The 16,256-nt window shown below is 40.0% G+C and overlaps 1 protein-coding gene across 1 annotated transcript in view; it reads left to right on the top strand.

Moving 5' to 3' along the window:
* Nucleotides 1-2,429, top strand: part of CIP2A (cellular inhibitor of PP2A) — a 29,006-nt gene extending 26,577 nt beyond the window's left edge. The window contains exon 21 of the mRNA XM_081859660.1: nucleotides 1,064-2,429. Coding sequence (XP_081715786.1) covers nucleotides 1,064-1,234 — 171 coding nt within the window. The 3' untranslated portion in view covers nucleotides 1,235-2,429. The remainder of the gene's footprint in view (nucleotides 1-1,063) is intronic.
* Nucleotides 2,430-16,256: the final 13,827 nt, after the last annotated feature.

Genomic DNA, 16,256 nt, shown 5'->3' with positions numbered 1-16,256 from the left:
AATCCCCGTGGCGGGGTGCACTCCCGTTGCTCGGTCCCAGCGCCTGCCAACCTAGCAGTTCGAAAGCACCCCCGGGTGCAAGTAGATAAATAGGGACCGCTTACTGGCGGGAAGGTAAACGGCGTTTCCGTGTGCTGCACTGGCTCGCCAGATGCAGCTTGTCATGCTGGCCATGTGAACCGGAAGTGTCTTCGGACAGCGCTGGCCCCCGGCCTCTTAAGTGAGATGGGCGCACAACCCTAGAGTCGGACACGACTAGCCTGTACGGGCAGGGGTACCTTTACCTTTACCTTTATTCTCATAGTGGGGAGGGACAGTAATACAGCCTTATAGTTGAACATATTCTAGGAAATCTTCCTCAACTTGCTGGCCAATGAATCGCCAAAACCTTCTGTCTCGCAAATTGTGTTCCCTGCTATGTACATTCTGTCCCTCTCCTACTAAGTCCACTGCATCCTCTGCTTTCTGAATTCTTCCTTTCCTGTTCATGGCATTGTACACCCTTGTGTATCCCCTTTTGTAATCTCTCTTTGTGATCCACTGACAGATAGATATGCACACCTTCTTGTCAGCATCTTCTGACAGTCAGTTTTGTCACTAGTTCTGGTCACATGAGGCACGTCTTGTGTCCTCCAGCTTTTCCCTCATCTCATGTGTGGAATCAGCTGAGTATGGTGATTTTTTCTGACCAGCAATTTATTGTTTGCCCTGGACTTGCAGCCACCAGCTGTGCTACCAGACTCTTTCTGAAGCATCACACTGTTCTCTCTGCACTATGATTCATAAATTATTTCCTACTTCCATCGTGCAACAGTCTCTAGGGCAGTTGTTACCCCAAAATATAATTAGCATGAACTATGGTTTCCAAAACCTCATCTCAAAGCTTGGCTTGATTCCAATTTTCTGTACAGTCATAACCCATGGATTGTCCATTTAGATACCAAACCAATAAAGTTTCCTTAACTGTTCTTTGTTGTGATGTATGGATTCACCCAATTTACTAGATGGCAAATATGTATTTTGGAGAAATATGATTGAATAGTATCTTAATATATGACTTTAGGCATCTTCCTTGGAAGTTCAGAAGTCACAGCTGGAAGGACGACTGGAAGAAAAGGAAGCTTTAGTCAAAGTCCAGCAGGAAGAGCTAAACAAACATTCTCATATGATAGCAATGATACATAGCTTAAGTGGTGGCAAACTAAATGCAGAGGCTGTGAATCTCAGTTTATAGAATTTGGTTATCTCGTGCTGCGTTTCACAGGCCAACCAAAACTTAAGGCAAGCCTCAAGTATTGTTACATATAGAAAAAAGAAAAAAACTTTTTACTGGATGCAAGCTAACTTCTGCTCATGTTGACACTAATGTCCGCATAGCAATCAGCTGCTGTGGGGGGGGGCCTTGTTTCCTGATTTTGAAATAAATTATTTGAGATAATTTTGATACACATACTGTCACTGATAATAAGAGTTGGGTTAGGGTAGATGATGTTGCACTTTTAGGCAAATTTCCAAGTATGAATTTTCGTCTGTTTTAAAACCCGTGTATATAAAACCTAATTGACTAACATACACACCCAGAGATTAGAAGGAAAATGTATAAAACCTTGAAAGTATGCTATGATTTAGGTGTTTAAAGTAATGCATAGATTTTAAATTACTACAATGTATTAAATGAATTGTGAAAACAGAAATATCCTAGCCCTGTTAGCATGTGGCTCCAAAATTCTGGACTATTAATTTATAGTTTCTAGGAATTAGTAAATATGTGAGTATATATATTAAGCTTTGTTTTATTTTCCAGTGTTAAATGTTATTTAGTTCCACTCACTTTCAATTCTTTAGATTTCTGAAAATATCTGTCATTTTTATCTAGAGATCACGCTTGGTTGCTGTTAATTTTTCTTCATATAATTCCTCTCTACACTTCAGAATATTTATATAGCTATATTTTGCTACATTTAGAAAAAGAGTTTATATATTTTCAAGCACTGCCTGAATATTTTTAAATATAGCCATATTTTGCTACATTTAGAAAAAGTTTACATTTTCAAGCACTGCCTGAGTATTTTAAAAGTAATTAACTTTAATGGGAATACAGTATACATTTTATATTTAACTTAGGATGTGAAGGCACAGACATGTATTTTGCTAAAATATACTACATTGTATGTCCCTTATGTATTTTAATAAAAGAACCAATGATATTCAGAGACATTTAAATTCTGAAACGCCATTTGTACTAATGCCACTAAAAGTACAGTGATAGTTAGCCAAAAATGTCAGCAAATACATTTAAACTCCTGTGTATTAATCATCCGCTTAACCATGTAGCCTTAATGTCATCAGTTGCATTTCCGAAAACTGCATCTATTGTCTTCATCTCTGTAGTGGCTTTTGTCATTTTAATAAAATATTTATTATAGGCTCATATTTGTCCTTTTGTAATATTATTTTAAATGTTGTGTTTTGTCTCTGGGAAGGGGAAAAAATTATTTGGATTCTTTTGTTTATGTGTGTTTAATATATAATTTAAAGCACAAATGTTTTGTTTACACAGGCATGATTGGATGATATGAAATTATCACCTCACTTTCTCTTAAGCTACACTTGTTATGTGCTGATGATAAAATAAGCTTCCTTTTTTAAAGAATAAGAGCAGCTGTTCTCTACGATCATTGAGGCACTTCTCACAAGAAGCATTTGAGGTGATAAATCTGTCTCTGGACTGTACTTTAGACGGGTGAGAGCAAACATGATGTCTCCCACTAATAAAGGAGTTCCCTGAGCACTCCTGCAAATCTTTTCCATGTACAAATCTGTACATGGAAAACTGAATGTCTAGGGGGGAAGGTTCTAGCCTAGCTATTTCCCTGACCAAAATTCAGCCATGAGTTCTCATGCAGTTTCATGGGAATTGATTTACTTCTTCATAGGCTGTTTGGGAGAATAAGCATGAGAGAGATCAGAAACAGATTTAAACAATTTTGCATTTGGAGAAATGTAGATTATTTTGCAGGAAATAGAACTAAATAATTTGTGTGAATATATATTTCTGGAGGAGAATAAGAAGAGGCCAGCACACTGCAATCATAACTTGATTTTAAAGTAAATATTTATTTTGTTCAAAAGTCGCTAAATTTGCAGTTGAGCAGAGCTTTTTAAAAATTGCTTTCTCAGTTTCAATTCCAATAATCAGTAGAGGACTTCACAAGTGAAAAATAATTTGTGAGTGAAATACATTTATAGTTCATCGGTACAAATTTGGCATAATCCAAATAAGTCTCATGGTCTAATTGTTGGACTAGGACAGGGTTGCCAACTTGGATCTGGGGGGCAGGTAAGCCCCTCCCTGCGTAATCGATCATAAGATGTGGAGCATGCACACCATTTGGTGTTTTTTTTATAAGATATTTATTAAAGTTTTCAGAAATAATACATCACAAAACAGAAAAAACAGAAAAACAAAAATACAAAAATACAAAAAATTAAAACCATTTAAAAAACACAAAGAGTTTCCATTTACTTATTTTCCTTTAACCTCTTTTCCAGACCTCCTCATACCTCCCTTTCTTATATTCCAGTTCAGGTTGTTTGTTCAGCAAGTCCTCACTATTAATTCTCTTACTTATTTCAAAACCTTATTTTCCATAACTCTTAAGCATTACAGCTGAAAACCACTTAGTTTCTATCCAGCATCATTCTAGCATTCCTTAATTTTACAATATTTCTGCAAATAGTCTTTAAACTTCTTCCAGTCTTCTTCCACTGACTCTTTTCCCTGGTCTCGGATTCTGCCGGTCATTTCTGCCAGTCCCATATAGTCGATCATCTTCATCTGCCATTCTTCCAGAGTGGGTAGATCTTGTGTCTTCCAATATTTTGCGATGAGTATTCTTGCTGCTGTTGTCGCGTACATAAAGAAAGTTCTATCCTTCTTTGGCACCAATTGGCCAACCATGCCCAGGAGAAAGGCCTCTGGTTTTTTCAAGAAGGTATATTTAAATACCTTTTTCATTTCATTATAAATCATCTCCCAGAAAGCCTTAATCCTTGGGCACGTCCACCAAAGGTGAAAGAATGTAGCTTCAGTCTCTTTACATTTCCAACATTTGTTATCGGGCAAATGATAAATTTTTGCAAGCTTGACTGGGGTCATGTACCACCTAACCTACCTCACAGGGTTTGAGGGAGGGTAAAATTGGGAGAACCATGCATGTCACCTTAAACTCCTTGGATGAAATGTGGAATATGACTATAATGAATAAAAGTGTTGAGCATACATCGTGTATCCTCCACCAAAATCAGTAAGACTTGAAAATGGTGAATTTTGACTGGATCATGGCTGTAGGGGCTGCGAGGAAATGCTTAAGCTTCTAGGAAGTACTTTTAAGCTAACTGGTGTTCCTTAGGATTAGAATATTTTGGGGGTTTTTCAAAAAAAAAAAAATTAGTTTTCCAAATTTATAACAAACATATCCACAAACATAAAAATAAAACATCAAAAAAACAAACAAACAAGCATATATCCTGACTTTAAAAATTCCACTTTTGTTATCATTGTTAAGTGACTTTCTCGAATTCCCTGGCTGAGTTTCCATATAAATCATTGTAGCCGTTTTCCAAAACTGATTTCACATAAAATTTACTTAGTCCATTAACATTTTTCTTTTCATTTTAACTTTTATCCCTAGTATTCTACAACATCACATATTTAAATCCTAGGCCAATCTGATACTCGCAAGTAATTCTATTTAAGTTATCTTAACATATTTAACTAAATAGTCTTTGAATTTCTTTCATTCCTCTTGATATTCCTCCTCCTTCTGGTCGCAGACTCTTCCGGTCAGGTCGGCTAGCTCCAAAAAATCCATCATCTTCATAGGATTAGAATATTTTGTGCAGCCAATGGCCAAGATGAGTCTCTGTTCTAAATTTGAGAAGGAAAACAACTGGCATATGCTGGGCAATTCCCTTCCCACCACCACATTACCAATAATGAATAAAACAACTATGTAAAATGGGGTTTCTTTTCTGTAAAGAATATATTAGATCTATATTGTTGAATGGGGGGAATTTATAACCTATCTTGAAAACCATTGTAAACAGTTAAAATTGTTAGGATTGGAATATCACTTGTAGCTTAATGGTGAATTTTGGACACAATGGAGATGTAAAAGATTTGGATTATCATAAAAGATGCAGGAGGAAAAGATTAACAATAGGACCCACAAAGGGGAGGAGGGAAGTCCAGGAGATTCCTTGGAATCTTGTTTTTCTCTTGTATGTTCAATATGTGACTAAATTTTTAATTTGAAAAACCAAATTTGTAATAAAAAAATCTATATTATTAATGCTTGTTTTATTTCCTTATCTATTTGCTAGTGCTACCAACTTATTTTGCTGCTCTTTCAATATGTCTACCCATTCAAATGCCAGACTTGGCAGTTTTCATCCGAATTTGGTTTATCAGAACTCATAAATGCTGAAGGAAACTTCATTGCTTTTTAATGCTCGAATACAACTGCAGATGAATTACCGGTACATCTTTTCCCCAAATGCTCTCCTAATGATCCCCAAGCACTCTACACCCTTTGGCACTAGCTAGAAGCATCTGTCCTCAGGGCATGTGTCAGCTAAGATGCAGCTCTACTTGATGGTTAGAAGGGTGAGAGCTTGTTCGACAAGTGACTGTAAATAGCTGGAGCCAGGCTGATCTCTTCTCTATCAGAACTTGACAATTACATAGGAGAAGCTGCCTTCTACTGATTCAGGCCATCAGTCCATCTGTCAAGAAAGAGGAGAAAATATGGAGGAGGGAAATGGGGTTACCTGGGAGGGGAAAGTGGTTTTTTGGGAGATGTTAATTGAAGGAGAATTGATTTGCAGTGAGCAACCAAGAGTAGCACTGAAGGAGGGAAGGAGTGCTGTTTCAATCAATTTTTAAAATTTATTTTGTGGTGACCCACGTAAAAGAATATGCGTAGGGATGCCTGTACCTGATAAGCATGGAGTAAAGAGAGTAAGTAGGGAATGTTTTTCTCCTTTTCTCTACAAATGAAGCCAATGAAGCCATATGGCAGGAGATTTAGGGCAGACTGAGGCACGTACTAATTCACACAGTGAAAGTTAAGGCTGTGGAATTTTCTTCTAAAAGATGTAGCAATGGCTGCCAATTCTGGTGGCTTTGAAAGTTAGAAGGTTAGAAGAAGAATATTTGCATCAGCCACTAGCCATAAAAATAAAATAAAATGTACTGAAGATAGAGGTAAAAACTATACAAAATACATACTCTAGGCATCGATATTCAAATAATCTTATTCTAATTGCTCCTATTTTTTAGCAGTTTTTGATGCCACCTGATTATCTTGATCTCTTAGAATAAAGGACACAGTAGCAATGGTTGAGCGACCTGGTATGGATAGTAGTAGGGGGGAATAACCTCACTCCTCAAATCTTTATAAAGAGTGCAAGCTCGAAGCACGTGGGCTACTGATTCAATACATTACTGCCATCTCTACATGGACATAACCGTTTTTCCAGCGGGATTTTTAAAATTGACCCTCAAGTACAGCTGAAGGCAGTGTATTTATTCTTACATAAGTGAAAACATGTCTGTATTTTGGAATTGCTAAATTTAGCAAATAGGGTGCCAACGTATCAAAACGACTAAGTGGAAAATAATCACACCATGGATAAAATTTCCTTATCGTGGCCAAATTATTCTGTTGCTTGAAATATAGGCACTGTCTAATTAAATTATTTGCTTTAATGAAACCCAGTGTTAATAACTGTTATGGTGATAAACCAGAAAAGTACAGTGGTACCTCGGGTTAAGAACTTAATTTGTTCCGGAGGTCCGTTCTTAACCTGAAACTGTTCTTAACCTGAAGCACCACTTTAGCTAATGGGGCCTCCTGCTGCTGCCGAGCCGCTGGAGCACGATTTCGGTTCTCATCCTGAAGCAAAGTTCTTAACCCGAGGTAATATTTCTGGGTTAGCAGAGTCTGTAACCTGAAGCGTATGTAACCTGAAGCATATGTAACCTGAGGTACCACTGTAAAGCTTTTGGTTGACAGTTTTAGTCCAAGTGCTCTCATGACAATCTTACAGTACTAAATGCTTTTTCCTTTGCATATTTCTGATGTGTTCCTCATGACACTGTTGACTGAAATATAAGGTCGAGGTATTTAAAAACTTTAATTTGTTTCATCAACTGATGGTTCCTATGCCATCTATGGGCCCTATAGTTTATTGAAAACACCATGACTTTAGTTTTCTTGTAATTCAGAGCCAGCTGTTCTCTTTGGTGGTATCCTGAGAATGCCCTCAGCAATGTTTTTAAACCCACTTTTGTTTGAGAGAAGTATGGCATCATCTGCGTAAAATAATATAGAGATGGCTTTTGTGGCCAATTTAGGGGCATGATACTCTGGGGATGTTAAACTCTGGACAATATCATTTATATATAAATTAAACAGTGCTGGAGCCAGGATACAACCTTGCTTAACTCCCTTTGTAGCTGGTACAGATCCTGTGAGCTGCCCATTTGTAGAGGAATGCATTTCAGCAGTGCTTTTATATAGACATTTAATCAAGAACAACAGTATGTTATCTATACTTGAAGAGTTCAACTTATCCCATGGTCTAACTCAAGAGATTGAATCGCATGCAGCTTTCAGATCAGTGAAAGCTGTGTGTAGCACACCACCTGGTTTCTTAACAATACTTATCTATAAAATGGGCTAGTACAAAGCAATGGTCTATAATGGATCTGCCTTGTCTAAATCCTGCTTGCTCTTCGGCAAGAATAGCTTCATCAGTTATCCAGTCAACTAGCTTATTGTAAAGATGCTTTGCACATAATTTGCTAATTACAGGTAGCAAACTAATTGGTCTATATATAGCCGGATTGGATGTAAGGCCCTTTTTGAATATAGGGATGACTACCGCTGTGGTCCAAACTTCAGGAAATAACTTTGAAAGTTATTTCCATCTAAAATAAAGCTATTAATGGCTATATATTGCCTTCAGTATCAGCTTGTAAGTCTCTGAATACTAGTTGCTGGGGATCATGAATGCTGCTATTATTATTATTATTATTATTATTATTATTATTATTATTATTATTACTACTACTACATACATACATACATACATACATACATACATACACCGTCTCTTTCCCTGACAGGGACTCAAGACAGCTTACAGATAAGAATAGCTAAGAATAGAAATTGTTCTAGCCCAAATGTGTGGAGGGATCTGCATCAGCCATGGCAAATGGTACATTCTAAGAAAATGAAAAAGAGGTTGATTTCCAACTGTTTACCCATTTATCTGGAAATAAAACCTATGATTAAGAGGGCACTGCTAGTGTTTTTAAAAAGTGCTGATTGACAGCATCACTTGGCCATTTTTAGCTAACCAACAAAAATGGTATCGTGAGAAAAAGCTTACTGCATTTTTTGCTCTATAAGACGCACTTTCCCCCTCATAAAAAGTAAGGGGAAATGTGTGTGCGTCTTATAGAGTGAATGCAGGTGGGAGGCTCTGCTCAGCGCTCCCTTTAAAGAGCCGCGTGGAGTGTGTGTATATATTTATATATGCATAAAATGATAAAAATAATTAGTATGGTTTTAATCTGCTTCAGTTTCAGTTGACCTTACGAAAAAAATATTCTTGGGATTTTTTTGAGGTTTGTAAGCTCTCTTTCCCCACCCCTGAGGCAAAAGATCTCTGAAAGTGTCATTTGGCTGCCCCAGCCTCAGAAAGCAGCATCTTCATTCCAGGATCCCTTTCATATCAGAACTGGCTAGCCAGGAAGGAGGAGTGCTTTAAATGAGTCTTTGCAAAATAAGGTAAATACAATATGCCAAGATAATGGTTTCAAAGTAATGGCAAGTACAATACATTCGGGGCTCCAGCTCTGCATTATGTTATTAAAAACTAATTTTGTCTGGAGGCAGCTGTTGTGCTGGCTGGCTATTACGGTAAAATAGCTGGCTATATTGTTTATGTTAGTATTCAAGGGTTACATTTCAACTGTCTTATAAGACAGCCAAAAAGCTTTAACATCTGAAAGGAAATAAAAGGGCATAGTAATTTCAGACTCAAAAGGCTTATATGATAAACTCTGAAAAGCAACACTTATCAGTTACACTCGAGTCTAGCCTCATCGCAGGGGGAAAAGGTCAGGGGGTCATTGCTGTGCCTTTATTTGCCTTGTGTCAAGTGCTTTTATTGTTTCCCACTCTGCCTCCTGAGGACATGGCTTAGAAATACATTTCAATCAATTTTTAATTCATGCCCAACCTTTGAAATTGCCTTTTCTCACCCCCTTGCTTTCAAAGTTTGCCCAGATTATGAATCCCACTCATTTCTAGACCACTTCATGCTGTTGCTGAAGGAGGCTCTCGATAGAACACAACTTACAACACAATAGATGTGCCTTTTTTTATTTCTGGCATTTAGAATCCACTTCTCTCCCTGATATAAAGTACATGAGATGGCGTTAAGATTCCTGTTGCACCTTAGATACCTTGCTGTTCGTACTGCAACAGATTAAGGACAAAATTAGTAGCCAAGGTGTGAGAGAGCTGCAAAATGTTAAGCAGTGTTAAGGAGGCCTACATTGGCTCATGGCCTTGCTGCTTGGGTGGTTGTGGTATTTTAAACCCTTCTCTGCTCATTTAGGATAAGACTTCTGCAATAAAAATGTAACAGATCTTAAACCAAATATGGATTATTGACAACATGAAAGTGCAGGGATGCCCAGTTAAGCCCCACCCTGCATAATTGATCACAAGACACGGCGCATGCCCACCATTTGAATGGCAATGCCCATTAACTGGGGGGGGGCAGCACCCTCAAATATTTTAGGCGGGGCTGAAGGGACCTTGGCCCCAAGGAGTTGACTCCTATGTGAAAGTGCCATAGTTTGATCAGTTGAAAGGAAAGCAAAATTTCCCGAATTCTGAGCTAGGGACAAAGAAGGGAAGTGGAAACAGGATGAAGTGAATGTGGAAGTCACATGCAGGAAGGATGAAAGAAAATGGCAGTCTGGCGAAAGTCATTGGGTACAAGTTAAGTGTGAAAGAAGGAATGTCAAGAGATGAGTAAAAATTATTGGGAAAGTGTGTTTGTGTGTCAATATAAAAAGTTTTCTGCTTAAATCCTCTAGATCAGTAAATTTTGACAAAATTGGGCATGCTATGTCATGCAGTCTCCAGAACAAATGTACATGAAGAAAACTGAACTCACTTCTCTACAAGGAAATCACAGCGGCAAAGAGCTTAGCAATTTCCAAGAGGGAGTAGATATTATTTTAAAAGTCAGTAATTATGGTTGGTTATGCCAATCTCTGCCCCCATCCACATCCATGCTGTGACTAGCCCTCGCACCACTGCCTCAGTAAATTTTAGCCCTCCCAAGTGGGCCCTGAGGATGGAAAGTTTGAGAGCCCAAGATGAAGAGGAAAAATGTTAAAGCAGGAGGACTCCAGTAGAAGTGCATTCATAAACCACTTAACCTGGAGACTTATGTCCTTCAAAGAAGGGGCTTTGAATTTGGAGCAGAATACCAGGCAAGAATTTTTCTTCTGAGTTGAAATCCTTTCCCAGTACTCTATTTGTGAGAAAAATGGTTCTAACAATCTAACAAGCTACACGGTGAATAGATTTATTCAGTGCTTTTTTTAAAAAAAAAAAATGTTTAGAGGTACTCTCATTTTCCTACCCATATTGATATGAGGCCAAACCTAGATTCACAAAATGTTTAGGGGTATGCGTACCCCTGTGTCCTCCCAGGAAAAAACCACTGGATTTATTTGAATAAGGGCTGCTTTGAACACTTTGACATAGAAGGCTTAGAAGAGACAAGAGGAAAATCCTGAGGCCACCCAGATTTAAGCAATGCTGTAAATTATGTAGTAACACTTCCCTCCCCCCGCCCACTTGCAGCGAGGTGTGATCTCACATACCTGTGGTATATGAATGAATATCACCACAATGTTGCTGAGCAGATTGGGTCTTTCCCAATCAGTTGTTGTCTTTTTCCTGGTAAAGTGAAAATCATTTCAACGAAACCCATACAATCAGCCCTGCCTGTGTGGCAGAGTAGAACACTTAATTTATAACAGACAAATTAGCAGGGGAATGATCAAGTAAGGATGCCTTTAGGAAATGCGTTTGTGGAAGAGGCATTTTGTTCTGTAGCCTCAAAAGATTTACTGTGTCTCAGACAAAAGTCCATTGGGGCAAAGTGAATAGTAGCATTATTATGAAGCTTACTTAACACTGCAAAAAGTTTTGAGAAACTTGGGTGCAATCCTGCCTAATCTCCTGGAAGACTGAGGGGATGATCCTTCTGAGGGGCTTGGGCCTCAGCTGTGCCTGCCTGGAACCAGTGCAGTAAAAAGGAAAAGGAAAAAAGGAAAACCATCACCCTCCTGTGAGCATCTGCCCAGAGACAATGGAGGACTCCTTATTCTGCACCTTCCAGGCCCCAGCTCATATTGTTCTGTTATATAGAATGTATTATAGAAATGTAAATATTGGATGCAACTTGTTCGGATAAGTACCATCATTCATTTCTAAGACTTCTAAAGATTCTGAAAGCAAGCTTCAATTTTATTTAGAGCCACTTTTAAAACTAGGCAAACGTTGGCAAGCTAATAGAAAACTCAAGTGGTGGGTGACTGGCAGGTGATAGATGCATCTGACATGACTGGGTGGGGGACACTGTGGTAACAATAGACAAGCGCACTATCAGTGGGTGATGATTAAGGCAATGCAGACACAAACATTCTCCCTCTTGATTAGACAGATCAGCTGTTTTCTCCAAATTCTAATCTTGATTGGATGAGTTTTAAAAACAGAAATAAAATCCATTCAGTGTAATAACATCTTTGCTGGTGTAGTAGAGCACTCATTAGCAAAAGAAAAAAAAAGTTATAGCAAATAAATATTTTTCAGTGTGAATGGACTGCACAAATCTATTTCATTTTTTTAAAACCAAAAAACCTCCCAAACAAACCCTATAGGAACTTATGAATAGAAATTCATTTGCACAGAACCAACCTGTCAATCAAACCTGCTGTTCCGTAAGGATTTGTGCATCTGTTTGATGTCTTTCAGTTAAATAGCAGCCCTTTATATCAGGCCATACCAGCTGCTTGGAATGTCTGTCGCCTTTATTTCAGAATTCTGTGGACAAGATGCTGGCACAGCTCCAAGGGGTCCTTTTTGTCTTGGACTCTTGACCTAATTAATACCCCTCATAGGCGTCAACTTGGGGGGACCCTAAGTTTCGAAACACCCACAATTTTTTTACTGTGGGTGCCTGGCTAGTTGACCGAATGCAGCGTGCACATGACGTCACATGTGCACGCGTGATGTCACCTGTGTGACATGCGTGACATCACATGCAGATGGCTGAGACCCACAATGTGGGGCAGAACCTCTGGCACACCTAATATCCCTATTGCACCTAGCAATATCTTGCCCACAATACTCATGATGTGCAGCTTGATGAAACACCTGTAAGGCTGAAGTGGCCTATGGCTAAGTTGGCTCTTCTCACGGTTGGCATACATGTGTTAAAGAGGCATGTTGAGTCTTTTTTTATATAATGCACATGGAAATATTACTGTATATCATTATGATTTTTTGTTTTGGTTAATTTAACAATGTGCAATAACAATAGAATTTTGGTTTAATTTTTTAAAATTCAAAAACGTATATTGTTGTCCTTTGCTACATTCTTGAACATGATATGAAATTAACTTTAGGAGAAAGAGAACTGAAGGACAGCCTTCACTATCATGATGTCCTTCAGGCAACCATCAGCCTCAGGCAGCACAGACTGCTTTCCATGTATATGTGAAGGCCTTTTTCATCCACTGTGAGGCAACTCATGCAGTTCTCAGATTTAAAACCAGAAAAATAATGTTTTGGCTCTTCTACCCGGCTAGCCCCCAACTAGTACTCTCTGATAAGGGCTGGGGAATCTAGCTAGGCACTCTAGCTAGGATTCTTCTGCCAAATGGCTGAATAAGTGTATGGGAAATGCATTCGGACGACAAAATGTATTGAGGAGTTAGTGATCTGACACGGAGCACTTCCTGCCTCTGTTCCTTCCCCCTCCCGCACACTTGTTAAGTTTTTTGATGGTATGAGAACAGTCTTTCATGTCCTGAGAACGTTGGGAGGAGGTGAAGGCCCCCACACAGCTGCCTTAATCAGTTGTGGAAGATAATACTGGGTACCTTCTTTGATGCTGGACATTGTTTTGAGAAAGTGAGGCATTGGGAGGAGGTGGCTAATGGACGATCTGCACGTAACCAGTCTTGGAAGCCCCACAGGCTGTCTATAGAATTGGACGGTTTGGGCAGAGTTTCTCTGAAGCTCATGCACAGACTGATTGGCCGCAGGGCCATGCAAACTAAGGTTACCTGGGAGAGTCACTTCACCATTTCTTGAGGGCTTCTAGGTGGCAGGTTGAAGTGTTTGCTTGGTATGTACACATTGCTTGCTGTTTTGGAATAAAATCTTTAAACTTCTCACTCACTTGTATATTTTGTTTTGCTTCTGAATCTCATTTTAAAAGAACCACAAGAAGCATGAGAAGTAGATGCACATGGCAAACCCCAAATACTTAATAAATGAATGGATTTCTTGGATTAACATCAGCCGTGATCTTCATCCCCCAGGTCCCTACCAATATTTGCAGGGTGTGGGGGGGGGGTTAATGTCACACGTCCCTTTGGATCCAGCTTTGGCTTTTGCCTTCTGTACTTGGAGCCCAGTAGTTGCTTGGTGAGTGTTGGTGATGACTAATAAGAGCTCCAAGAGCTCCATCAGCCTCGCTTCCTGCAACTGAGTTCTCCCGCTAAAGGCATGACCTATTTAGAAGTTCTTAAGATACAATAATGATCAAATGTCAGCAGGACAGAATGAGTAATGACAGCTTTGAAATTTATCCCTACTTAGACTGGAATAGCTGGGGTTGGTGGGAGGGAGGAGTGGCACTTGCATAGGGTGTTTCAGTAGACAGTTGTGGGCTATGCTGCCAAGCACTGTTGTCCACTTGAAAACACATTAGAGATTAGGCGTGCCTTTGTCTGCTTGGAACCAGCGAAATATGCAGCATTATTTTCCTTTTGCGACCTGAGAGTTTCTTTTGATCTCTTCTCCTGACGCAACTCCAAACTGTAGGCCTTTCTGAGGCCAAGGAACAATAGGGCATTTTCACATGGCATGAAACAGATCTAATTGCTTTTGCATACGCAGGGCAAACTGTCAATCAGGCGTTCGATAGGTGGCTTTCAAGAGTATATCCGGCCATTTGCTCACCACCTGGGCACCATTTCAATGCATTTTTCATAGGCTGAGTAAAGAGCCCAGGAGAGCCTCAGTGACAAGCTGACCTGATTTCACAGTGAGCGAAAACTGCTAATTATGATGACTCCATTGCAAGGTTTGCATGTGCTGATTCTACAGATGGCCTGGTTCACAGGACTGAACCAAAGGAAATGGTGGAGGGCTGCTCTCAGATTTTCTGTGATTTCTGTGACTTTTGGCAACTACCGGCAGTAGGGGTGATCTGCAAGTTACCAAACGATCAGCCAGCAAAATACTGCCATTTCATTACTGTGGATGGACCTCTCTCCCTAAGGTTTTGCCTTAAAGAGATGCTCAAATAGAATCATGCTGCCAGAACAGGACTTCGAGGCAGATGCCCTAGGACCCAGGACACCACTCAACAGAATGAGTAGGAGAACACTTTCCTGAATCTAAGCATTAACCATATGGTTGGTTTGAAAGCCACACTTAACAGTTTTGTATTTTTACAAGGGGTAGGGGATTGACTTAAAATGCAGAGATCATAGCAAATGGGACCAACATCAGCACTGGATATCCTTAGGCAGCTGCCAGGGATCCAGCGCTTTGTGTGGGACCCACCTTTAATTTTTATTTTGGCTCACTGGTCACTGAGTCTGTCATTTAAATGTTATGTTGTAGCATCACTCTGAGCAGGAATGGCCCACCCATGAGGCAAGGTGAGGCAACCACCTCAGACAGCAGAATTCATGGGGGCAGCAGATCCAGAATGCATCTTCTGCTACTGCCACCACTGCCTGCCACTGCCATGGTGGCCGTGACAGCTGTGGCATGCTCCTTAGAGGAAGGACCTGCTGTTTCCTTGGCAGCCCCTCCCCCCCAAATATTGCCTCTCCAGCAGCAGCCTCTTGGTGAACAGGTTCCAAAATGTCTTGGGCCAACCCTGGTTCTGGGAGGTTCAAATGGCAGCTGCTAGGCACCTGGTTGCTGCTCAGAGTGCTGATGCTGGCTGCTACCACTGCCATCTCTATGAAGTAAGCTTCCCAGGTCCCAGAGGAGAGGGCCTATCCAAAGATCTACTCACATCTGCCACTAAGCCTGGTTGTCACCAAGTGCTTCTCCATCTCCATGTGCTGCTTCAAGATATAGTGGCTTGCATCACTATCATCATCATTACAACTATTATTTCAATTTTTCATGGGCCCTTCACTATCTGGTCCCAGGGAAGGAGGCTACAACCATCTAAAATTCAATACTCAAAACAGTTCAAAACAAATTACAGTGGTACCTCGGGTTGCAGACGCTTCAGGTTACAGACACTTCAGGTTACAGACTCCGCTAACCCAGAAATAATACCTTGGAATAAGAACTTTGCTTCAGGATGAGAACAGAAATTGTGCGGCGGCAGCAGCAGGAGGACCCATTAGCTAAAGTGGTACCTCAGGTTAAGAACAGTTTCAGGTTAAGAACGGACCTCCAGAACAAATTAAGTTCTTAACCTGAGGTACCACTGTATAATCACAGGAACAGGATGGGTCCTGAAAACATGCCAAAGACCAGGGTAAAGAGGCACATTTTCAGCATATGACAAACTGTAGAATGAAGGTACCAGGTGCATTCGGTGTGGAGGAAATACCACAGAAAGTGCCCTCTTCCAGGCTGCCAGCCCTCAAACACATGAGGGCAGTGCAACTACCAATATGGCCCCTGAGAGGATCTGTAGGGAAAGATGTGGTCTTTCCTATAGTGGGGGCCTGAATCTTTCAGGGTTTTAAACAGTAATGTAAGCATCTTGAATTGGGCATAGAAATGAACTGGCAGTCCATACTGACATGGACAATGCTTGACAATAGTAGGCAATTGCAGCTTCAGCACCCAGTCTTGCCTCTGGAACAGATGTTTTATACCCAGGGC

The sequence above is a fragment of the Podarcis erhardii genome (assembly GCF_964252035.2).
Source record: "Podarcis erhardii genome assembly, chromosome: 4".
Lineage (NCBI taxonomy): Eukaryota > Metazoa > Chordata > Lepidosauria > Squamata > Lacertidae > Podarcis > Podarcis erhardii.
This window is presented reverse-complemented; position numbering and strand designations above follow the sequence as displayed.